This window comes from Festucalex cinctus, chromosome 3, assembly GCF_051991245.1.
Source record: "Festucalex cinctus isolate MCC-2025b chromosome 3, RoL_Fcin_1.0, whole genome shotgun sequence".
In the NCBI taxonomy this organism is placed as follows: Eukaryota; Metazoa; Chordata; class Actinopteri; order Syngnathiformes; family Syngnathidae; genus Festucalex; species Festucalex cinctus.
This window is the reverse complement of record NC_135413.1, coordinates 27,323,387-27,341,641: the sequence shown is the minus strand read 5'-3', so window position 1 is coordinate 27,341,641 and position 18,255 is coordinate 27,323,387. Positions and strand designations below refer to the sequence as shown.

The window sequence follows — 18,255 nt, the reverse complement described above, 5'->3', positions numbered from 1 at the left end:
TACGCGCTCAAAAAAAAAAAAAAAAAGAAAAAAGTCAAAATATTTATAGCATGTAAACCTGCAAATTAAACAAAGGTGCTGGTGCACCACCGTTTTTGGGATCGCATAAAAAAAAATGTTTTTATGTTCATTCCTTTTTCCAAAATCAGGAAAATAATTCAAACTGACACCACACAAAATTCACAATCGTAAATTAATTCTGATTCACTTATGGGATTAACCTCTAACATCAGAAAATTGGCAACTATATTAATCATTGTTTTTCAAAGTAAAAGCAGATGTTTACAAATGTCTTTTTTTGAAAAAAAAAAAAAAAAAGGTAATCAGTTTCTGCTAATAAAAATAGTTTCCAAATTAATAATTCATAATCAAAATACTTATTGATTCATTTGATAATCAATTAGTTGTTGAGTAATTGTTGCATCACTTAATTTAATCTAAAAAAAAAACATCAACACAAAACTAATGAGGCAAATGTTTCCCCACTGCTAAATTGTTACGCAAGTCAACGCGCGCGCACACCCAAACACCGCCTACCAAATATTATTACAGTTAGGCGTCATATTTAGCGTTAAAATGTACACATACTGTAAGTGGTCATAGAAATCTCTGCGCACCCCCGAAAAAAAGGACGCTAATGCGAATAAAGGCATTACGTTTAGTCTGCAAGTTCAACTAAAACATCACATCAGTTTTTTTATGATTGCTAAAAAGCTACGAGCAAATTAGTGGTGCGCCACTGCACACCACCTGAGAAAAGATCCCGCAAATAATGACATCACGGTTAGTATGCAAAAGCAACTAAAACCCCCACATCATATTCTCACGATTGCTACAAAGTTTAACGTCGTACGGGCTTTCCAGGTGTGCGCGAGGTGACTATATAACATGCTCATCTTTGCTCATGAATGAGATAGCGTCTCGGTGAGGAGCACACCTGCTTTCCGGGCTCGCAAACAAATCTCAATGACGGCGCAGTTGCGGGTGCGAGCACCAGCGCGCCACCCTGACGTACACACATTCCCAAAAGTCCACTAAAAAAAAAAAAAAAAAAAAACATCTCCACGTCCACATGCGAGGTCAAAGCGGCGATCGGATTAGCATGGATCGCAAGAAAAAGCAGCAAATGCTGATTGGTTTTAAATTCAATCTCTCAACTGATTGATTACACGGCGCCCCGCGTAGTAGGAGTGGTCACTTTTTGAGCGACGGCCATTTTAATTAGGCCGCCCCCGCGTTTCGCCAGCAAATAGACATAGCACATTGATTTCACGCCGGCTACCATCATTTCTCATTATGACGAAAACGCAAGCGCGGCTGTGATGTATCGGACCGCCGTGCATCCTAATTGGATGAAATGCACATAAGGAATATGAATACACATTTGGAGGCTTCACATTTGACACCGCACGCGTACTAGTAGCTTGGCTCGAAAAACAAACATCATCCTTAACACATTCACTGCCAGCCCAGCAAAAATGCATTATTTGACGTCTTTTTCCGTCAATGGCAATCAATGAGTTAAGATGAGATGTAACCAAAAATGACGGATTTTTAAGCAAAATTTGCCTTAAAAAAAGAAAAAGGGAAAAAAGGATGCTGCAATATAATCACAAAATATATTGGCACATTGTGTTTAAAACATTCACTGCCAGCCCAGCAAAAATGCATTATTTGACGTATTTTTCCGTCAATGGCAGTCAATGAGTTAAAAGGGTAGTTAAGTCAGAAATGTTTGTGACAGCAATGTGTTATTTGCCCACCAGTAATCTTGCGTTTGTGCGATATCAATTAATCAGCAAACTCCACCTGTTTTTATCTAACGGGGTGGCCATTTTGTGACTTCTTGTCGACTGAAAATGACATCACAGTGCCCAAAGGTTCAGCTTACGAATGTCACATGACCAAACCCAGAAAACAGGTGAGCTGTGATTGGTTGATACCGTTTTTGCATGGGGAGTTTTTTTTTCCCTCACCACAAGTAACATTGTTAAACTGTCAAAATATTGCAAAAAGAAGTCATTTTTATTCTGTAATATTGCTTTACATTTTTTTAATTTAAATTATTAGAATTTGTTGACTATTTTAATTATTTTGTCCTCTGTTTTAAATTTTAAAATGTAACTGTAGCGTCTTTTACCGATTTTCCATGAATCCTCAATGAGTCATCATGTGACCTACATGAATATGATCCATAATAAATAAATAAAAATAAACATTTTAATCCAACTCTTTGATGACATTTTTTATGTGCTTATTTTCCCATTGTTGTTATTTTTGCTGTTGTAGTTCCTGGAATTTATTTTGAAATGTGTGTTAATTCATTGTGTTTGACATTACATACTTTTCCACCAAGACTTTGTTTTAATAATCATTTCATTAAAATAAATAAATACATACATACATACATAGATAAATTCATAAATAACATTTTCTAAATTTATTTTACCTTTTTATTTTATAAATAAAATAAATAAATAAATAAATAACATTTTCTAAATTAATTTTACCTTTTTATTTATGTATTTGTTTATTTAAATAAATAAATGAATAAATAAATAACATTTTCTAAATTAATTTTACCTTATTTATTTATTTATTTATTTATTTAAATAAATAAATAACATTTGCTAAATTAATTGTACCTTTTTATTTATTTATTTTTTATTTTTTTATTTACCTAAATTATCCTTAACTTTATCTAGCTTTGGTTAAAAAAAAAAAAGTTTTTATATAAAAAAAAATAGTTAAATTTTTCTCTTTTTTTTAAAATGATTTTAACTTTTATACTTCAATTGACATTTGCTTTTTAAAAACATTTTCTTAATTTATTGCATTTTTATTTCTACTTTTTTGTATCTTAATTATCTTTCTCTAAATTAAAAAAAAAAAACTCTCTTATTTTAACCCACTCTTTTCTTTCTTTATTTATTTGACCTTTTTCTTTTTCACGCAATTAAATGCAAGTTGCGCTCGTCTGTTGTCCCAACATGGAGCAGTGTGTGCGTCATCATTAAAAACATCCATCATGCACTGGAATTAGGAGGCTTGCTGGCGATGACAACCACCACTTAAAAAAGTTCAAACGCGCTCTTTCCGCTGCGCTTTCAATGCTCGCCAGATTCCTACTGGGACTTTTTTTTTTTCTCTCTCTCTGTCCAGCAGCAGCGGCAGCGAGGAAAAAAAAAAGACGAAAATAAGCTTGTGTGCGCTGGAGTGTTTGAGCTCCAGACAATCTTTATGAATTTATGAGGTCGCTTATCATATATGAGGCCAGCGACTACCTGCCAGATGCTCGCCCGACGCCTCGTAAACAGGAGCTGGCGCAAGCACCACTACTCACACTCTGTACTTAAGTAAAAGTACACATACTCTATCCATCCATCTATCCATCCATCCATCCATCCATCCATCCATCCATCCAACCCACCCACCAAGTTCCATCCATCCATCCGTCCACCCACCGACCCATCCATCCATCCATCCATCAATCCCTCCATCCATCCACACACCCACCGACCCATCCATCTATCCAACTATCTATCATCCATCTATCTATCCATCCATCCATCCATCCATCTACCCATCCATCCATTCATCCATTTATCCAACTAACATCCATCCATCCATCCATCCATCCATCCATCTACCCATCCATCCATTCATCCATTTATCCAACTAACATCCATCCATCCATCCATCCATCCATCCATGCATCCATCCATCACTGTAGTAGACTATTACATGCTGACCATCCATCCATCCATCCATCTATCATCCAACCATCCATCCATCCATCCATCACTGTCGTAGACTATTACATGCTGACATCATCCATCCATCCATCCATCTACCCATCTATCTATCTATCATCCATCTATCTATCCATCCACCCATCCATCCATTTATCCAACTAACATCCATCCATCCATCCATCCATCCATCCTTCCATCATCCATCCATCCATCCATCACTGGAGTAGACTATTACATGCTGACCATCCATCCATCCATCCATACAACTATCTATCATCCAACCATCCATCCATCCATCCATCACTGTAGTAGACTATTACATGCTGACATCATCCATCCATCCATCCATCCATCCATCTACCCATCCATCCATCCATCCATCTACCCATCCATCCATCCATCCATCCATCCATCCAACTATCATCCATCCATCCATCCATCCATCTACCCATCCATCCATCCATCCATCCAACTATCATCCATCCATCCATCCATCCATCTACCCATCCATCCATCCATTTATCCAACTATCATCCATCCATCCATCCATCCATCCATCCATCCATCACTGTAGTAGACTATTACATGCTGCGTATATACGGTATATTCGTTTGCATCTGAGGCGTCTGACTGACTGGCTGGCACTAATAATGATAAAAAAAAAAGTCAAACGGCCTCACACTTAAAGCGCGATAAAAGCTCAATAAAGAGTCAAAGGGCCGTCGTTAAGATGATCCAGCAGAGCGGCAGGTGTGCAGCTTGGCCAAGAGGAACTTGCACGTAAAATCCAACCGCTCACATCCTTGTAACGTCTTGACGCCGTCAAGACAGAAGAGCAGCAAAAGAACGATAACAACATTGCATTTGATTTTGACTTGTTGATTGTATGATTTTTCAGTTTTTCATTTAGAAATTTGATGTTGGTGCAGCACCTTTTCTCTCTTTACGTGAGTGACTTTTTTTTTTTTTTTTTTTTTTTTTACTTTTTCAATTTTCATAATCTGTAGTTTTAATAATGGTGCAGTATTTTTTTTCACTTTTTCTTTTATCATTCCTGATTTTTTTTTGTTTAATTTTATTTCTATTGGTACACCTCATACAATATATTTAGGATTTTTATATTTCATTTTTGTGTTTTTTTATTTTTTGCTTTAATTTTGACTTTTTTTCATTTTCACTTTCACTGATTTAGGACTTTTTTTCTTCCTTTTTTTTGTGATTTAAAAATGCTTTTTGTTCACTTTTTGTAGTCTGAAAATGTGGATAATGGTACAGTAATCTTTTTTCTTGCAAACTGTCATCAGTGGTGCACCTCCTGAAATTAATTTCTATTATCTGAACCACTTTTTTTAAAGTTTGTTGAATAATGTTTTAAGATTGTTAGTTTGTAACCTATTTTTATTTATTTTTCTTCCTCTGAATGTTAACTACTGTTTCTTGATGCTTATGTGTTGTCTTTCCTCGTGTAAAGCACATTGAGTTGCCTTGTGTATGAAATGTGCTATACAAATAAACTTGCCTTGCCTTGCCTTGCCTTATCCTCACAAGGAGTACCCGAAGAAAACCTGACTAGTAGTTCTTTGGTTCTTAACTTTGAATTTCAGTAATTCCTAGAATTCATTTTCACTATCTGTCTGGAGGAAATCAAAGCCTGGATGGCTTTAAATTTCTTGAACTTCAATGAGAAGCACAGCCTCAAACCTGGTTATTTTTTTACTGCACAACCGATTTATGTTTTATGTACAGCACGTTGTAGACAGCAATGCCTGTTCTTAAAGTGCCTTATAAATAAAGTTGAGTTGAGGTTTTCTGAAACCTTTTCACGCATCCATGCACTGATAAGACACTAGTTAACACCAATTGATTGTTTTTGGGAGTATGGTTGGGGGGGCTTCTTCAGTGTCGCAAGTGGCTATAAATGTCTGCTGTAAATAAACAGTATTGTCAATAGTATTGGAACGCCCCACTGGACCTTCGTGACAGGGGCGTCGTCCAGGTCACATGATCGATCCAGACAGCAGCGGCGAGCTTTGGCCGCAGTCCGTGATATTTTGTCCTAAAATGGACGCTTTAAAGTGAGCAAAGAAGTGGAAGGGAAAAAAAAAAAAAACAACACGAGGTAAGTGCACCAAATATGGTCGATGGAGCCGACGCCGTTTGCACTTTGAACTCACAATCGCTCGCTCTTTCATCCACACGCGTCTTAAGTGGAAAAATTCCTAAATTCCATCCATGCGATCAAGGACGAGATCCCGGAAGATAAAACGGCTATAAAAGGATTTGGGAGTCCTCTCAAGCTACAATGTAGCAGCACATAAATAAGCATTTTAAAAAAAATACAGCAATATACATACAATTTCAGTATGTTTTGCATCAAGCACGCACCTTTTGGAATTGGCAAAATTATGAAACCTCAACTGTAGACACTAGATGGAATTAAGGATTGGTACACAACACTTAAACAATCAATCAATAATAATAATAATTAAAAAACAACAACAACAATAGGAATTTTGAATACCATTCCTTTTCAGACTGATACCAGTAACAGTCAGATTGTTTTTGCCATAAATATAGGTGGCTGATTTTGGCAGCCTCCATGAGAACCTCCATCCATACATTTTCTTGACCGCTTATTCCACACAAGGGTCGCGGGGGGTGCTGGAGCCTATCTCAGCTGGCTCTGGGCAGTAGGTGGGGTGCACCCTGGACTGGTTGCCAGCCAATCGCAGGGCACCATGAGAACTTCATACATTAAAATAAGGCTGGTATTTGGCCAGATAACAATACCTGGTATCCGTACTCATCCATTCTTACAAATAAATAATAAATCTTGTTTTTTTTTTCCTGTGGAAACAGTAGAGGTAATGGGAAGGTGATCCATATGTTTTGTGAATTTTTTTTTTTTTTTTCATCAGTTATGAAAAAAAAAAAAAAGACCAAAAAAATTACAAAAGATTATCTAAAAAATAATGAATAAAACATCCGTACACTTATTTTTAAAATGTAAAAATATCGGACAAATTCCAAACTGCAAAAATAAATTCCAATGGAAATTTCCAAAAAATAATTTTTTTTATATATATTTTTTATATCACGCAAAAAAAATCTGTAAAAATGAAAAGAAAATTTCAACATTTATTTCCATCCATCCATTTTCTTGACTGCGTATTCCTCATAAGGGTCGTGGGGGGGTGCTGGAGCCTATCTCAGCTGGCTTTGGCAGTAGGCGGGGTAAAAAGTAACAACAACAACAACAACAACAACAACAATAATAATAATAATAATAATAATAATAATAATGATAATAATAATAATAATTAAGAAGATTTTTTTTTAAATTTAAAAAGAGATTTAAAATCGAATTTTACACCAATAAATTTGGATGTAAATTCCAGATTTGGAGAGAAAAAAAAAAAAAAAAAAAAAAAAAAAAAGCAATGAAATTTGGAAGGAAATTTTTCAAAACCTGGCAATTTCACAAAAACATTTATATTAAACAATGCTTAAATTCTCCCCCTCCCAAAAAAATAAAAAAATAAAAAATTGTGGGAAAAAAAATCCACTGTTAAAAACGTAAACGTTTGAACTGCAGACATTGCATGAGGTCGCACAAGAATGCAACAAGAGGTCGCAGGTCAGACAGTATCAAAAACAATATTAACTTGTGAACAGCTTTTGTTTTTTTTTGGTTTACCTTAATTGTGCTTACCTGGCATCAGAGTTGAGCTTGACTGCTTTTTTTGTTATCTCTTACCAAAGTAGTGTTCTACTCTTTTAAAACAAACAAAAAAGTGATGGGAATAACTGTCACGTTTAGTTAGCAAAGTTAAGGTGGAGAGTTTATTAACAGTGGTTAACTGCATTTTGCACTTATGTGACAAGTCTATTAAGCTGGTATCTCACCAAGCCACGAATGCTCGCAAATGCTTGTGAATGGAGCAAATAATGAGTTTTTTTTTTTTTTTTTTTTTTATCAGGGTTTGTAAAAGGTTGCCACTTTTTCTTGCCACAAAGACATCTTAAACATGTTCAAAGTTCTTAATGGATTGTACTGAACCTTAGAGTTTCTCCTGTCAGTGTCACATTATTTTCGAGCAAATGTATTTTTGCCATGGAAGTGTTGCACAATCATTTGCCAAGCGATCCGGCAGTACTCACCACGTTGTAGCAGGCCCTGCCATCGGAACCCGTGAAGTGATACGGGTCCACCGTGTTGCACTTCTGCATGTACATCCGGAACATGTTGTTCAGGTGTTTGATGCTCATGACACACACGGCCGAGTTGGCGGTGGGCTCGCTCGAGTCGGGCTTGCCGCGGGCGAAGGCGGCGAACAGCACGTCATCTCCCTCCTCCACCTTAAAAAATAAATAAATAAATAAATACAAATGAAAAATTTGACTTGACTAATTTAAAAAAAAAATTATTGTATATAAATAATTTTAATAGAAATTTCAACAATAAATTTGGACAAAAATCTCAAACATTTTAAACAAAAAAGATACAGAAATAAAATAGGATGGAAAATTTCAATTATTTAAAACAATAAAAGAAACATCAAATACCGAAAAGAAATTGGACAGAATTATTTCGTATTTCATTTCATTAAAAAAAACAAAAAAACACTTATGTCTCAATTTGTTTTTGCAATTTTTTTTTTATCTGTAATTCATATATATATATATATATATATATATATATATATATATATATTATATTATATTTTAACTATTATATATATATATATATATATATATATATATATATATATATATATATATATATACAGTATATATATGAATTACAGATAAAAAAAAATTGCAAAAACAAATTGAGACATAAGTGTCCAAAATCTGGACAAAAAACAAACAAACTTTCAGCTGGAAATTTTCAGTAAAATCTAAAATCTAATGACATTTGGATTAAATGTTTTAATATTTTGTTAAATAAACAATTAATACACACACACAAAAAACTTTTCAAATGTGGAATTTTCAAATGTTTACATTAATTTAATTAGTAAAAAAAAAAAAGAAAATTGACAATAATTCCCAAAATTTCAAATTGTAAATCTAATTTAAAAAAAAGATGAGGATTTCCAAAATTTCAATTCAAATAAGATCAAATTATAAAAACAAAACATTTCACAAATTTCAACGTAAAAAAAATTAATAAAATTAAATAAAATAAAATAACTCAAAATACAAAATATATGCTGAAAAATATGGTAACAAATTTTATATATATATATATATATATATATATATATATATATATATATATATATATATATGTAACAATAATTACCTTGAGGTGTCGCTGCAGCTCCTCGTCGTCGCCCACCTTGGCCACGTGCGCCGCCTGGAGCAGGTTGAACACGTTGTCGTCCTCGGCCGAGCGCCGCCGCCGCCTCTTATCTGTGCTGATGCACTCCAGCGGCAACTCCACGTAGCGGCGGATGACCAAATCCGAGGAGCACATGCGAGCGATGCGCGTGTGGAACTCTGGCGAGTCCCGGCTCACCTGCTGCACCGTCAGGAAGTACGTGAAGGGCCCGCTGTGGAAGGAGTGAACGTAGCGCAGGTAGTACTTCCCTCGCAGTGACGGGATCAGATCCATGTGGGACAGGCCAGAGAAGAAGGTGAACCCGTCCTGGCTGGTCTTCATCTTCCTCAGGGAGAGGGTGCGTGGCCGGGCCGCGTCGTCGGGGGGCTTTCCCGAATCGGGAATCTCGGAGTTGCCGGCGAAGAACACGATGATATTGCTCTCCACGCTTAGCACCTGCGAGCCTGACGGGCCCACCACCACGTCGGCATCAGCCGGCGTCCCCCTGCCGGGCGCCACCTTGTCAGCGAAGCAGTACACGTCCTCGTCTACCGTCTTAGGACTGATGTCGTCGTCCAGCACGTGGCGTCGGCAGACGCCGTTGTCCGCCGAGCCGCAGCTGTACAAACCTTTGTCGTACATCTTCTCCACCACCAGAGCTAAATTGTGGTTATCCACCTTGCCGCCGGCGCCGCCGCCGGACCCGCAGGACTCGTTGGCGAGCAGCGGGCCCGTGCGGTACTCGGACAGCTTGGTCAGGTTGGGTGACAGCGCATAGATCCGGTTGATGGCGCCAACGTAGACCACGCCGTCCAGCGTCACTATGTTCTGGACCGGGAAGTCGGCGGTGAACGTCGGGAGACGGTGCGCCGACGAGAGGTTGACTTTGGACGACTCAGGGGGTTCGTTGCACCGGCCGTCGGCGCCAGATGACCACACGGACCAGCACAAAAGCGAAATCGCATGAAGCGTTTGCAGGAAGCGCAGGCTCATCCTGATGACAAAAGAAGACAAACATGTAAGATGCAGGTGGAACACTAAAAGTATGGCACAAACCAGCAGAGCTGGACTAGCCAACTGGCATACTGGGCAGTTGCCCGGTGGGCCAGCCACTTTTGGGGCCGATGCAGTGCTTTTTAACTATTATTTTCCTACATTTTATCACAAGAGACTGGCCTACAGTTTAGAAGGACCAGTCCATTAATATATTTTGAATATAGATAGCAAACTGAAACATTATCAATAAACATCAGTGGTAGAACAACATGCTATGTAACAGTAACAGTCTTAGGTGGGCCTAAGACAAAATGCCAGGGCCGATTTTTTTGTGCCAGTCCAGCCGTGCAAACAAGTACATGACTAAAAATGTGGAGGACAATAAATTGAAGAGCACAAAAAAGTGGAAAACAAAGTCGACCATGAAAAGAGATCAAGTGGAACAAAAAAGTGAACACGAATAAAGGAGATGGAGGAAATGAAGAAAAGCAGAAGCTAAGCAGTTGACTACAAAAAGTGAAAAACTAAGTCAACTATTAAAACAATGGAACACAAAAAAAGTGGAACACAAATAAGAGGAGCACAAAAACAGAACACAAAAACTGCCAAACTGGAGCATTAAAAAAAAACAAAAAAGGATGCACAACAAAAAGTGAAATGCATTAAATCGAACAGAAAATGTGCAAACAAAGAGTAACGTAAACAAAAAAAGTGCAACACAAAAAGTGAATCCCGAAAATTGGAACACAAAAATAACGGAGCACAAAAAAAAAAAACACAAGAAAGCGGAGCAGAACAAAAATTCTAATGTAAAAACTACAACCCAAAATACATAAAAGAGAGCAGAACATTAACCCTGTGAACTACAAAAAAAAAAAAAAAAAAGTGTAAGAGTACAAAAAGTGGAGCACAAAAAAAGTGTAACACAAAACGTGGGACACAAAAGTAGTATGTCAAAAATAGCGGAATACATGAAAATGGAAAACAAAAAGTGTACATTAAAAAAGCGTAATACAAAAAAGTGCAACACAAAAAGCGGAACATGAAGAGTGGCGCACAAAAAGAGGGAAAACAAAAAGTGGCACACAAAAACAATGCAAAATATGAAACAGTAAATCCAACAAAAGGAGGAAGACAAAAAACAGGATGCAAAAAAAACCCGAACAATCACAGTACAAGAAGTTCAACCCAAAAACTGAAAACAACAAAAATGGAGCACAAAAAAAAGCAGAACAAAAACAAAATGGAACACAAAAAGTCCACGACCCAAAGAGTTGAATACAAAAAAAAAATGGAACGCAAAATAAGTGAAAGACAAAAAAAAAAGTGGACGCAAACATGTGGAACACACCAAATGGGATGCTTAAAATGACATGCAAAAGGCCACAAAGTGGAGCACAAAAAGTAGAACACAAAAGAGGACCGTAAAAAGTGGGCCGGCAAAAAGTGGAGCACCCAAAAAATATTGAACACAAAAGAGACCAGATGAAAAAAATGTGGAACGTGTTTAAACACTGAAGGATCTGAAAGAGTCCCCAGTGTGTCTCTTGACACGCTTGCGAGTACGTCCCTGCACTCGTCGGGCCTGCAAGGGTCACGACCTGCTCAATCATAAGGCTTTCAATCCCAATTTTCCAGCTTGTATTCACCCAAACTGTGCGGCAAACAAACGTCATTATGTGATGGCGCGATGTCATGGCTGTATGAAAGCGCACACGTCAGTGTCCCATCTTTGCGGGTTCTGTGTGAAAGGCACAAGGGGATGCATGCCAGATCTTCTGTTCCGGCTCTGATGTGCACCGATACGGAAAAGGAAGTATCAAAGGTGGGACGGTAGCAGTGTGTTGGGACATTTGATAATGCCGGGACAGGCCATTTCACACGGTCTCTAATGCTGACATCTAATAATCTATGTGATTGCAGGTTACCGGGTCACTGTGTGAAAATGCACACGAATTACTGTCAAGAGTGGATTCTGTTATGCCTCCGATGCGACCACACAAAATCAAAATTCTAATGAAAAAATTCAGATGGAAATTTTCAATTTTTATTTTAATTTTGGAAAAAATTTCAAAACCAAATTAGGGAAAAAAAAAATTCAAACAAAATAAAATCTAATTAAAAATTAAATTAATTGTCCATATTTGATTCAAAAATTATCTGCAAATTCCCACAATTTCTATGAAACTAATTACAAAATAAAAAAAAAATTTTTTGAAAGAAATGTGCAGAATAAAAAAGCAAAGAACAATTTTCAATATTTAACACAAAAACTCTAAAAGAAATTGTAAATGAAATAAGTTCAAATTCCTAAAACATATTTTTTTTAAATGCAATTTTAAAAGAATTTCATCTAGAAATGGTCAATTTTTAATCAGTTTTAAAAATCCAAATAACAAAATTCGGATGAAAAACGATGAAATTACAAAAAAAAAAAAAAAAACAATCTTAGATAATGAAATTTCCAAAATTCCCACAAAAAACATTTAAAAATAATTTCGGCCAGAAATGATAAATTTTTAATCAAAGCTTTAAAAATCCAAATAATAAAAAAAATTCTGATGAAATTACTAAAATTACAAATAAAAAAAATGATGAAAATATAAAAAAAAAAAAAAAAAAAACTTAGATTAAGAAATTTCCAGAATTCCCCCCAAAATCTAATTTAATTTGGATAAAAATTTTCAACATTTTGGATAAAAATATGAAATTGTTGATTTAATTAATTTAATTAATTCTAATATGTCATATTTAATTCATTTAAGTTTAAAAATTAAAATACAAAATGACATGCAAACAAAAAAAAAACTGTGCGTAAGGTTGTTCATGATACAGGGACGGATGCTCACTTCTCCTATCGTGTCGAGTTGAAAGCAATTGTTGCTGTCAAGCATCACACCAAAAGCTTATCTTACTATCTTATTGCAGTATTACCATATCGCTGCGTGAAAGCACAATGTCACATTCTGCCTTTGCTGTGTTCTGTGTGAAAGGCGCATGAGGTTACAATCATTTTCCAGATGCATCAATTTTTCAGGGAATTCTGTATGAAAGGGGCTATCAAACCATACAAGCGCTTTGCCTCTGGGGAGCATTACGACAAACTCAATTAAAAGCAAAGAGGCGGGAGACGGACCCTGGTGGGATGTGATAAATCACCCGGCGACTCAATAGCGGCACGCGGGGTGGGTGAAAGGGGACGTGGGGGGAAAGTTGGTGGGCGGGGGCGTGGGGGTTTGAGCTTTGCGGTGCTACTGTAGTATTTTCAAAATGTGAATTTGCACGCCGGCTGAGCTTGATGTGGTTGCGGCACGTGCGGCGGCGGGAAAGGCATCAAAACAACAGCAGCACATTAGCTTAGCATGCAGCGACACAGATGGATCCATGCTGTCTTTATGTGTGCTTTAAATACATGTCAAGATGAGTTGGGGCCCCACGTGGCCATTAGGAAAATAACAAGCCTGGTTTTGATCTGATTTGAATATTTAAATGTCAGTCGCATGAGAACACACGCACATCACACAATGGTGATGTCCATGTTTAGATGTTGGGAGGTGGGGCAAGGGGGTGGGGTGGGGGGGGGGGGATGGGGGGCACAGACTAGAGGGCCCCAGACCATCAATATGGGTTGTTGACTTTTTTTTTTTTTTTAAAGGAAAACACCCACAACCAAACAAAATGCACCCAAAGAGGCAGTTACTTGAAGGAAAATAAAATAAAAATATAATTACATTATGATGCACATTTGTGCCAAACCCAAAATAAAACGCTGCAGCCATCAAACGTTAAACAATTTATTACAAATATACAATTAACTCATTCACTGCCATTGACGGAAAAAGACGTCAAATGATGCATTTTTTTTGCTGGTCTGGCAATGAATGTGTTAATGATGAAAATAATATGTACTCTATAGGCATGACAGTTGTTTGCATGCAACAAAAAAAGTACTTATTGTATACATGCATGTCAAGTATGAAAAATATAAAGTATACCCTGCCTATACATGAAACCCTTAAAGTGAAATGAACTCACATTATTCTTGTTTTTACATTAACCACATTACTAAAGTTTATCAGGGGCTACTTTAACTCTTAGAGAGGCAGAGGAATCACTTTTACTGCTAAAAAGTGAGTAATAGTATCAGCATAAAAACTTGGGAGGGGGTGCACCTGCAAAACTCACACACGCGCTCGCACACAATAGTAGTGTAGCAAAGGCACAAAAGATGTGAAAATGCTGCGAATTGAGGAGGAAAGTGAGTCATGCAGACACACTGACGCGCACTTGCATGAGCAGCAAAGGCGTGCACGCACGCGCACGCGCACACGCTCACAAAGCCAAGTCAACATGTTGATTGTATACATTTAAAACGATATCAAGTGGGATTATCAATGATCATATTAAGGCGTAAAGCGGCGGTAGAGTCACCTGTTTGCCGGCGTTCAAATCATATTCCGCCGCAAGAAACTTCTCCAAGTAAGTCCAAACAGATTCAACTTCGTCCAGGCGTCCTCTTTCTTTCTTTCCTTCTTTCTTCTTCTTTGTCTTCTGTTTTTTTTTTTTCGTGACGAAAAAGTAAACAAAAACAGTGTGGAGCTTTTTGGGCGAGTGAGGAATGAGCGCGGATGCGTGCGCGCAGCCGACGCGATGCTGCCGCTTTGCCGCTCCGCTGCGTGCGCGCTCGCCTCCCTCCGCACGCGTCGCCCCGAGCCACGCCCACGGCGCCGTGACGTCGGCAGGTGGCCAGCCCCTCTTTTGGTTCTCTGTTCAGGTGAAACTTTTCCCCTATAACAGCTCTCTGTTGACTATTTTTTTTAGTCACTTTGCCTTACATTTACTTTTACAGCTTAACTTTAATTAAAATAGTGTTACTCTAACGTTTTACATACCACTTTAAAAAAAAAAAGCTCTCCACCATCATGATCAACATCGATAAAGAACCATAACAGGCCACTGTAATGTTACATATTAATATACGTTTATTGTATAAAACAGACTTGAGTTTTTTGCAACAAAAATCCTGCCATTTAATTTTAAGCGGCCATTTTGGGGGTCATTTCCAATTCTTTCAAAGCCAACTTTACCTTAACATTGTGTCCCCAATTCAGACCCGAAAGCCAGTTAACAACAAAACGAAATTTGGTAGGCATGATCATGAGTAGACACACACAAAAAAAAAAAAAAAAAAAGTCTCTCAAAGACATGCCCAATAAAACAAATGTAAAAAAAAAAAAAAAAAAAAAAAAAAAGGAATTCAGACATTCCAGTTTATAGAGACCAATTTTGGGTCATTTGGTTCATTCAAAGCCAAACTTTGGAGATTATTTTTTTTTTTGTCTTGATTTAGAAATTCAGCCGACAAAAGTAGCTAGCTTCACTTGACAACGTGAAGTTTGGCAGGCATGTCATTCATTCATTCATGAGTTAGTTGACCCACAAAAAAAAGTCTCAAGAAGCCACGTCCGAAAAGACACAGCAAATCTGCCATTTGAGTTTGAGGTGGCCAATTTGGGGTAATTTCTGATCCCTTCGAACCCAACTTGAGCAACATGAAATTTGGTAGGCATGTGCATTATGAGTTGCCCCACAAAAAAAGTCTCAAGAAGCTATTCACAAAAAGACACAAGGAGTCTACCATTTTAGTTTTAAGAAGCCATTTTGTGGTCATTGCCCTTTTTCCTTCAAAGTCAACTTTGGTAGACATGTGTATCATGACTCGACCTACAAAAAAAAAAAAAAAAAAAAAAAAAAAAAAAGTCTCTCAAAGCTGTGCACCAGTTTAAACTGGCCATTTTTGGGAAATATCTAGTTCTTTTAAAAACAAACTTTTCCTAGAGATTTTGTCTCAATTTATTTGATAAATTCAGCCTCTAAAGCTAGTTGCACTTAGAAACATGAAGTTTGGCAGGCATGTCATTCATGACTTGACCCACAAAAAAAAAAAAAAAAGTCTCAAGAAGCTATTCCCAAAAAGACATAAGGAGCCGACCGTTTTAGTTCTAAGAAGCCATTTTGTGGTCATTGCCCTTTCCTTCAAAGTCAACTTTGGTAGGCATGCGTATCATGACTAGACTCACAAAAAAAAGACCCACAAAAAAAAAAAAAAAAAAAGTCTCTCAAACCCGTGCTCCAGTTTAAAGTGGCCACTTTTGGGTCAAGAAGCCCAACAGACACAAGATGTATGCCATGTCAGTTTGAAGAGGCCATTTTCAGTTCATCTCCAACATTTCCAGGGTTCCTTCAAAGCCAAACTTGTCCTACATATTCTTGTCCGATTGCTCCACAGCTCGGTTGACGGTTAAACGCTTCAAGCTAACTTGAAACACAGCGACAGCGATTGTCATTTCCTCTGCACCTGACGCCGGCGTCCACAAACTGAGTCACACGCGTAGCGACGACTCGCTGGGCCGTAAATAACGAGCTGCGTGGCCGCGGAGCGTCGTGAATCACGGCCAAACATTCCTTTGTGCCACTTCCTGAAAGAAAGCAGGACAGCTCCAAACGCACACACACGCGCATGCGTGCACGCCCATACACCTACACAATCACAGTCTCCACGAGAGACGATGACTGTCGTCATGTGTCGAAATGATTGACGGTTTCGTGTAAAATGACACATCAACACTAAGAAAGTAGTTTCCTCTTTTTTTGTTGCTTTTTTTGTTCACTGACATTCCTGAGAATTTCCCTCAAACATTACAAACAATCATTCATACAGAAAAAAAACAAAAACATCAATGAATGCTGAAAGACAAGCACGTCACAGCAAACTCACAGGTTTATTTCTATCTAGGGTGCCCCCTACTGGTGAGCAGTGTCTTTTTATTTTATTTTATTTTTATTATTATTATTATTATTATTATTATTGTTTTAACCACAGCTTTCGCGCCAATGCTGAGCCTGAGACACAAGCATTAACACGCTTGTGCTTCACATTTTCGACACAGGAGTTAGTGTGAATGTTTGTCTCTCAACATTAAAAAGGCAACGATTGTGATTGTAAATTTCAGTGTATTTCAAACTATATTAATGTGAACGCCGATCTCCCGGCCAGCATTGGCGCAACATTTCTTTTTGTTGCACAATGTTGATGATTGTCTCTCAGCATTCAAAAAGTGCAATTGTTGAAAGGTAGTGAGTATTGTGAATGACAAATATTGTTGTTTATATATATATATATATATATATATATATATATATATATATATATATATATATATATATATATATATATATATATATATATATATATATATATATATTTCATGTCTGTCTCTCAGCATTCATTCAACATTTTGATTTCCAACAGCATTAGTGTGATACAAATGTTTGTCTCAGCATTATTGTGAAACAGACTTTATTTTCCTTATGTTATTATTTTACATATAGAGTAATACCATTTATGTGAATGCTTGTCTTTCATCATTAACACAATATTTGTATTTATCAGCAATAGCATTAAGGTGAACATTCATCTCTCAGCATTCACCGTGTACTAACTGTAGCTTTTTTTAACATGACAGTCCGATCTTGTGTGTCAGCAGTCATACAATAACAATATATATATATAACAATATATTACCATTAAAGTGGAAGTCGACCATAAAAAAAATTCTTAACAATAATATATGTGACCTCACTAGTCTAAACATGACATTCTGATTAACACAGTATTACATTTGTTGAAAATGAGTTATGAAGCAAAATCCAGCCATTTTCATTTATCTCAGGGAGCGGCCATTTTGCCACTTGCTATTAACTAAAGATGACATCGATGTTGCTCAGGCAACAACCAATCACAACTCACCTGTTTTCTGAAGCTGAGCCGTGATTGGTTGTTACATGAGCAACGCTGATGTCATCTTCAGTCGACAGCAAGTGGCAAAATGGCCGTCCCCTGAAATGGATAAACACGGGTGGATTTTGCTGCTTAACTCATATTTAACGAACACAATATCAACCATAATACCATATTTAGACTAGTCCATCTTCCTGTCCATCTTCTGCTCCTTTCTTCCCACTCCTCCACTTGGGGGCAGGATTTTGTCCCGAACCCGAAGAGCACTTCACCACGCTTTTCCAGCTCAGTCACACAGTTAAGTTTTGGTCAATAGATGTTAGTTAATTAACAATCTAGCTTCCCTCGAGGACAAAAAGTGCACATCATTAGCGGGA

The 18,255-nt window shown here is 37.2% G+C and overlaps 1 protein-coding gene across 1 annotated transcript in view; it reads right to left on the bottom strand.

The window, feature by feature from the left end:
- met (MET proto-oncogene, receptor tyrosine kinase) overlaps positions 1 to 15,259 on the bottom strand; it is a 60,696-nt gene extending 45,437 nt beyond the window's left edge. Inside the window, exons 1-3 of the mRNA XM_077517246.1 lie at positions 14,509 to 15,259; positions 9,064 to 10,075; positions 7,917 to 8,114 (exon numbers count right to left, since the gene is read on the bottom strand). Coding sequence (XP_077373372.1) covers positions 7,917 to 8,114; positions 9,064 to 10,074 — 1,209 coding nt within the window. The 5' untranslated portion in view covers position 10,075; positions 14,509 to 15,259. The remainder of the gene's footprint in view (positions 1 to 7,916; positions 8,115 to 9,063; positions 10,076 to 14,508) is intronic.
- Positions 15,260 to 18,255: the final 2,996 nt, after the last annotated feature.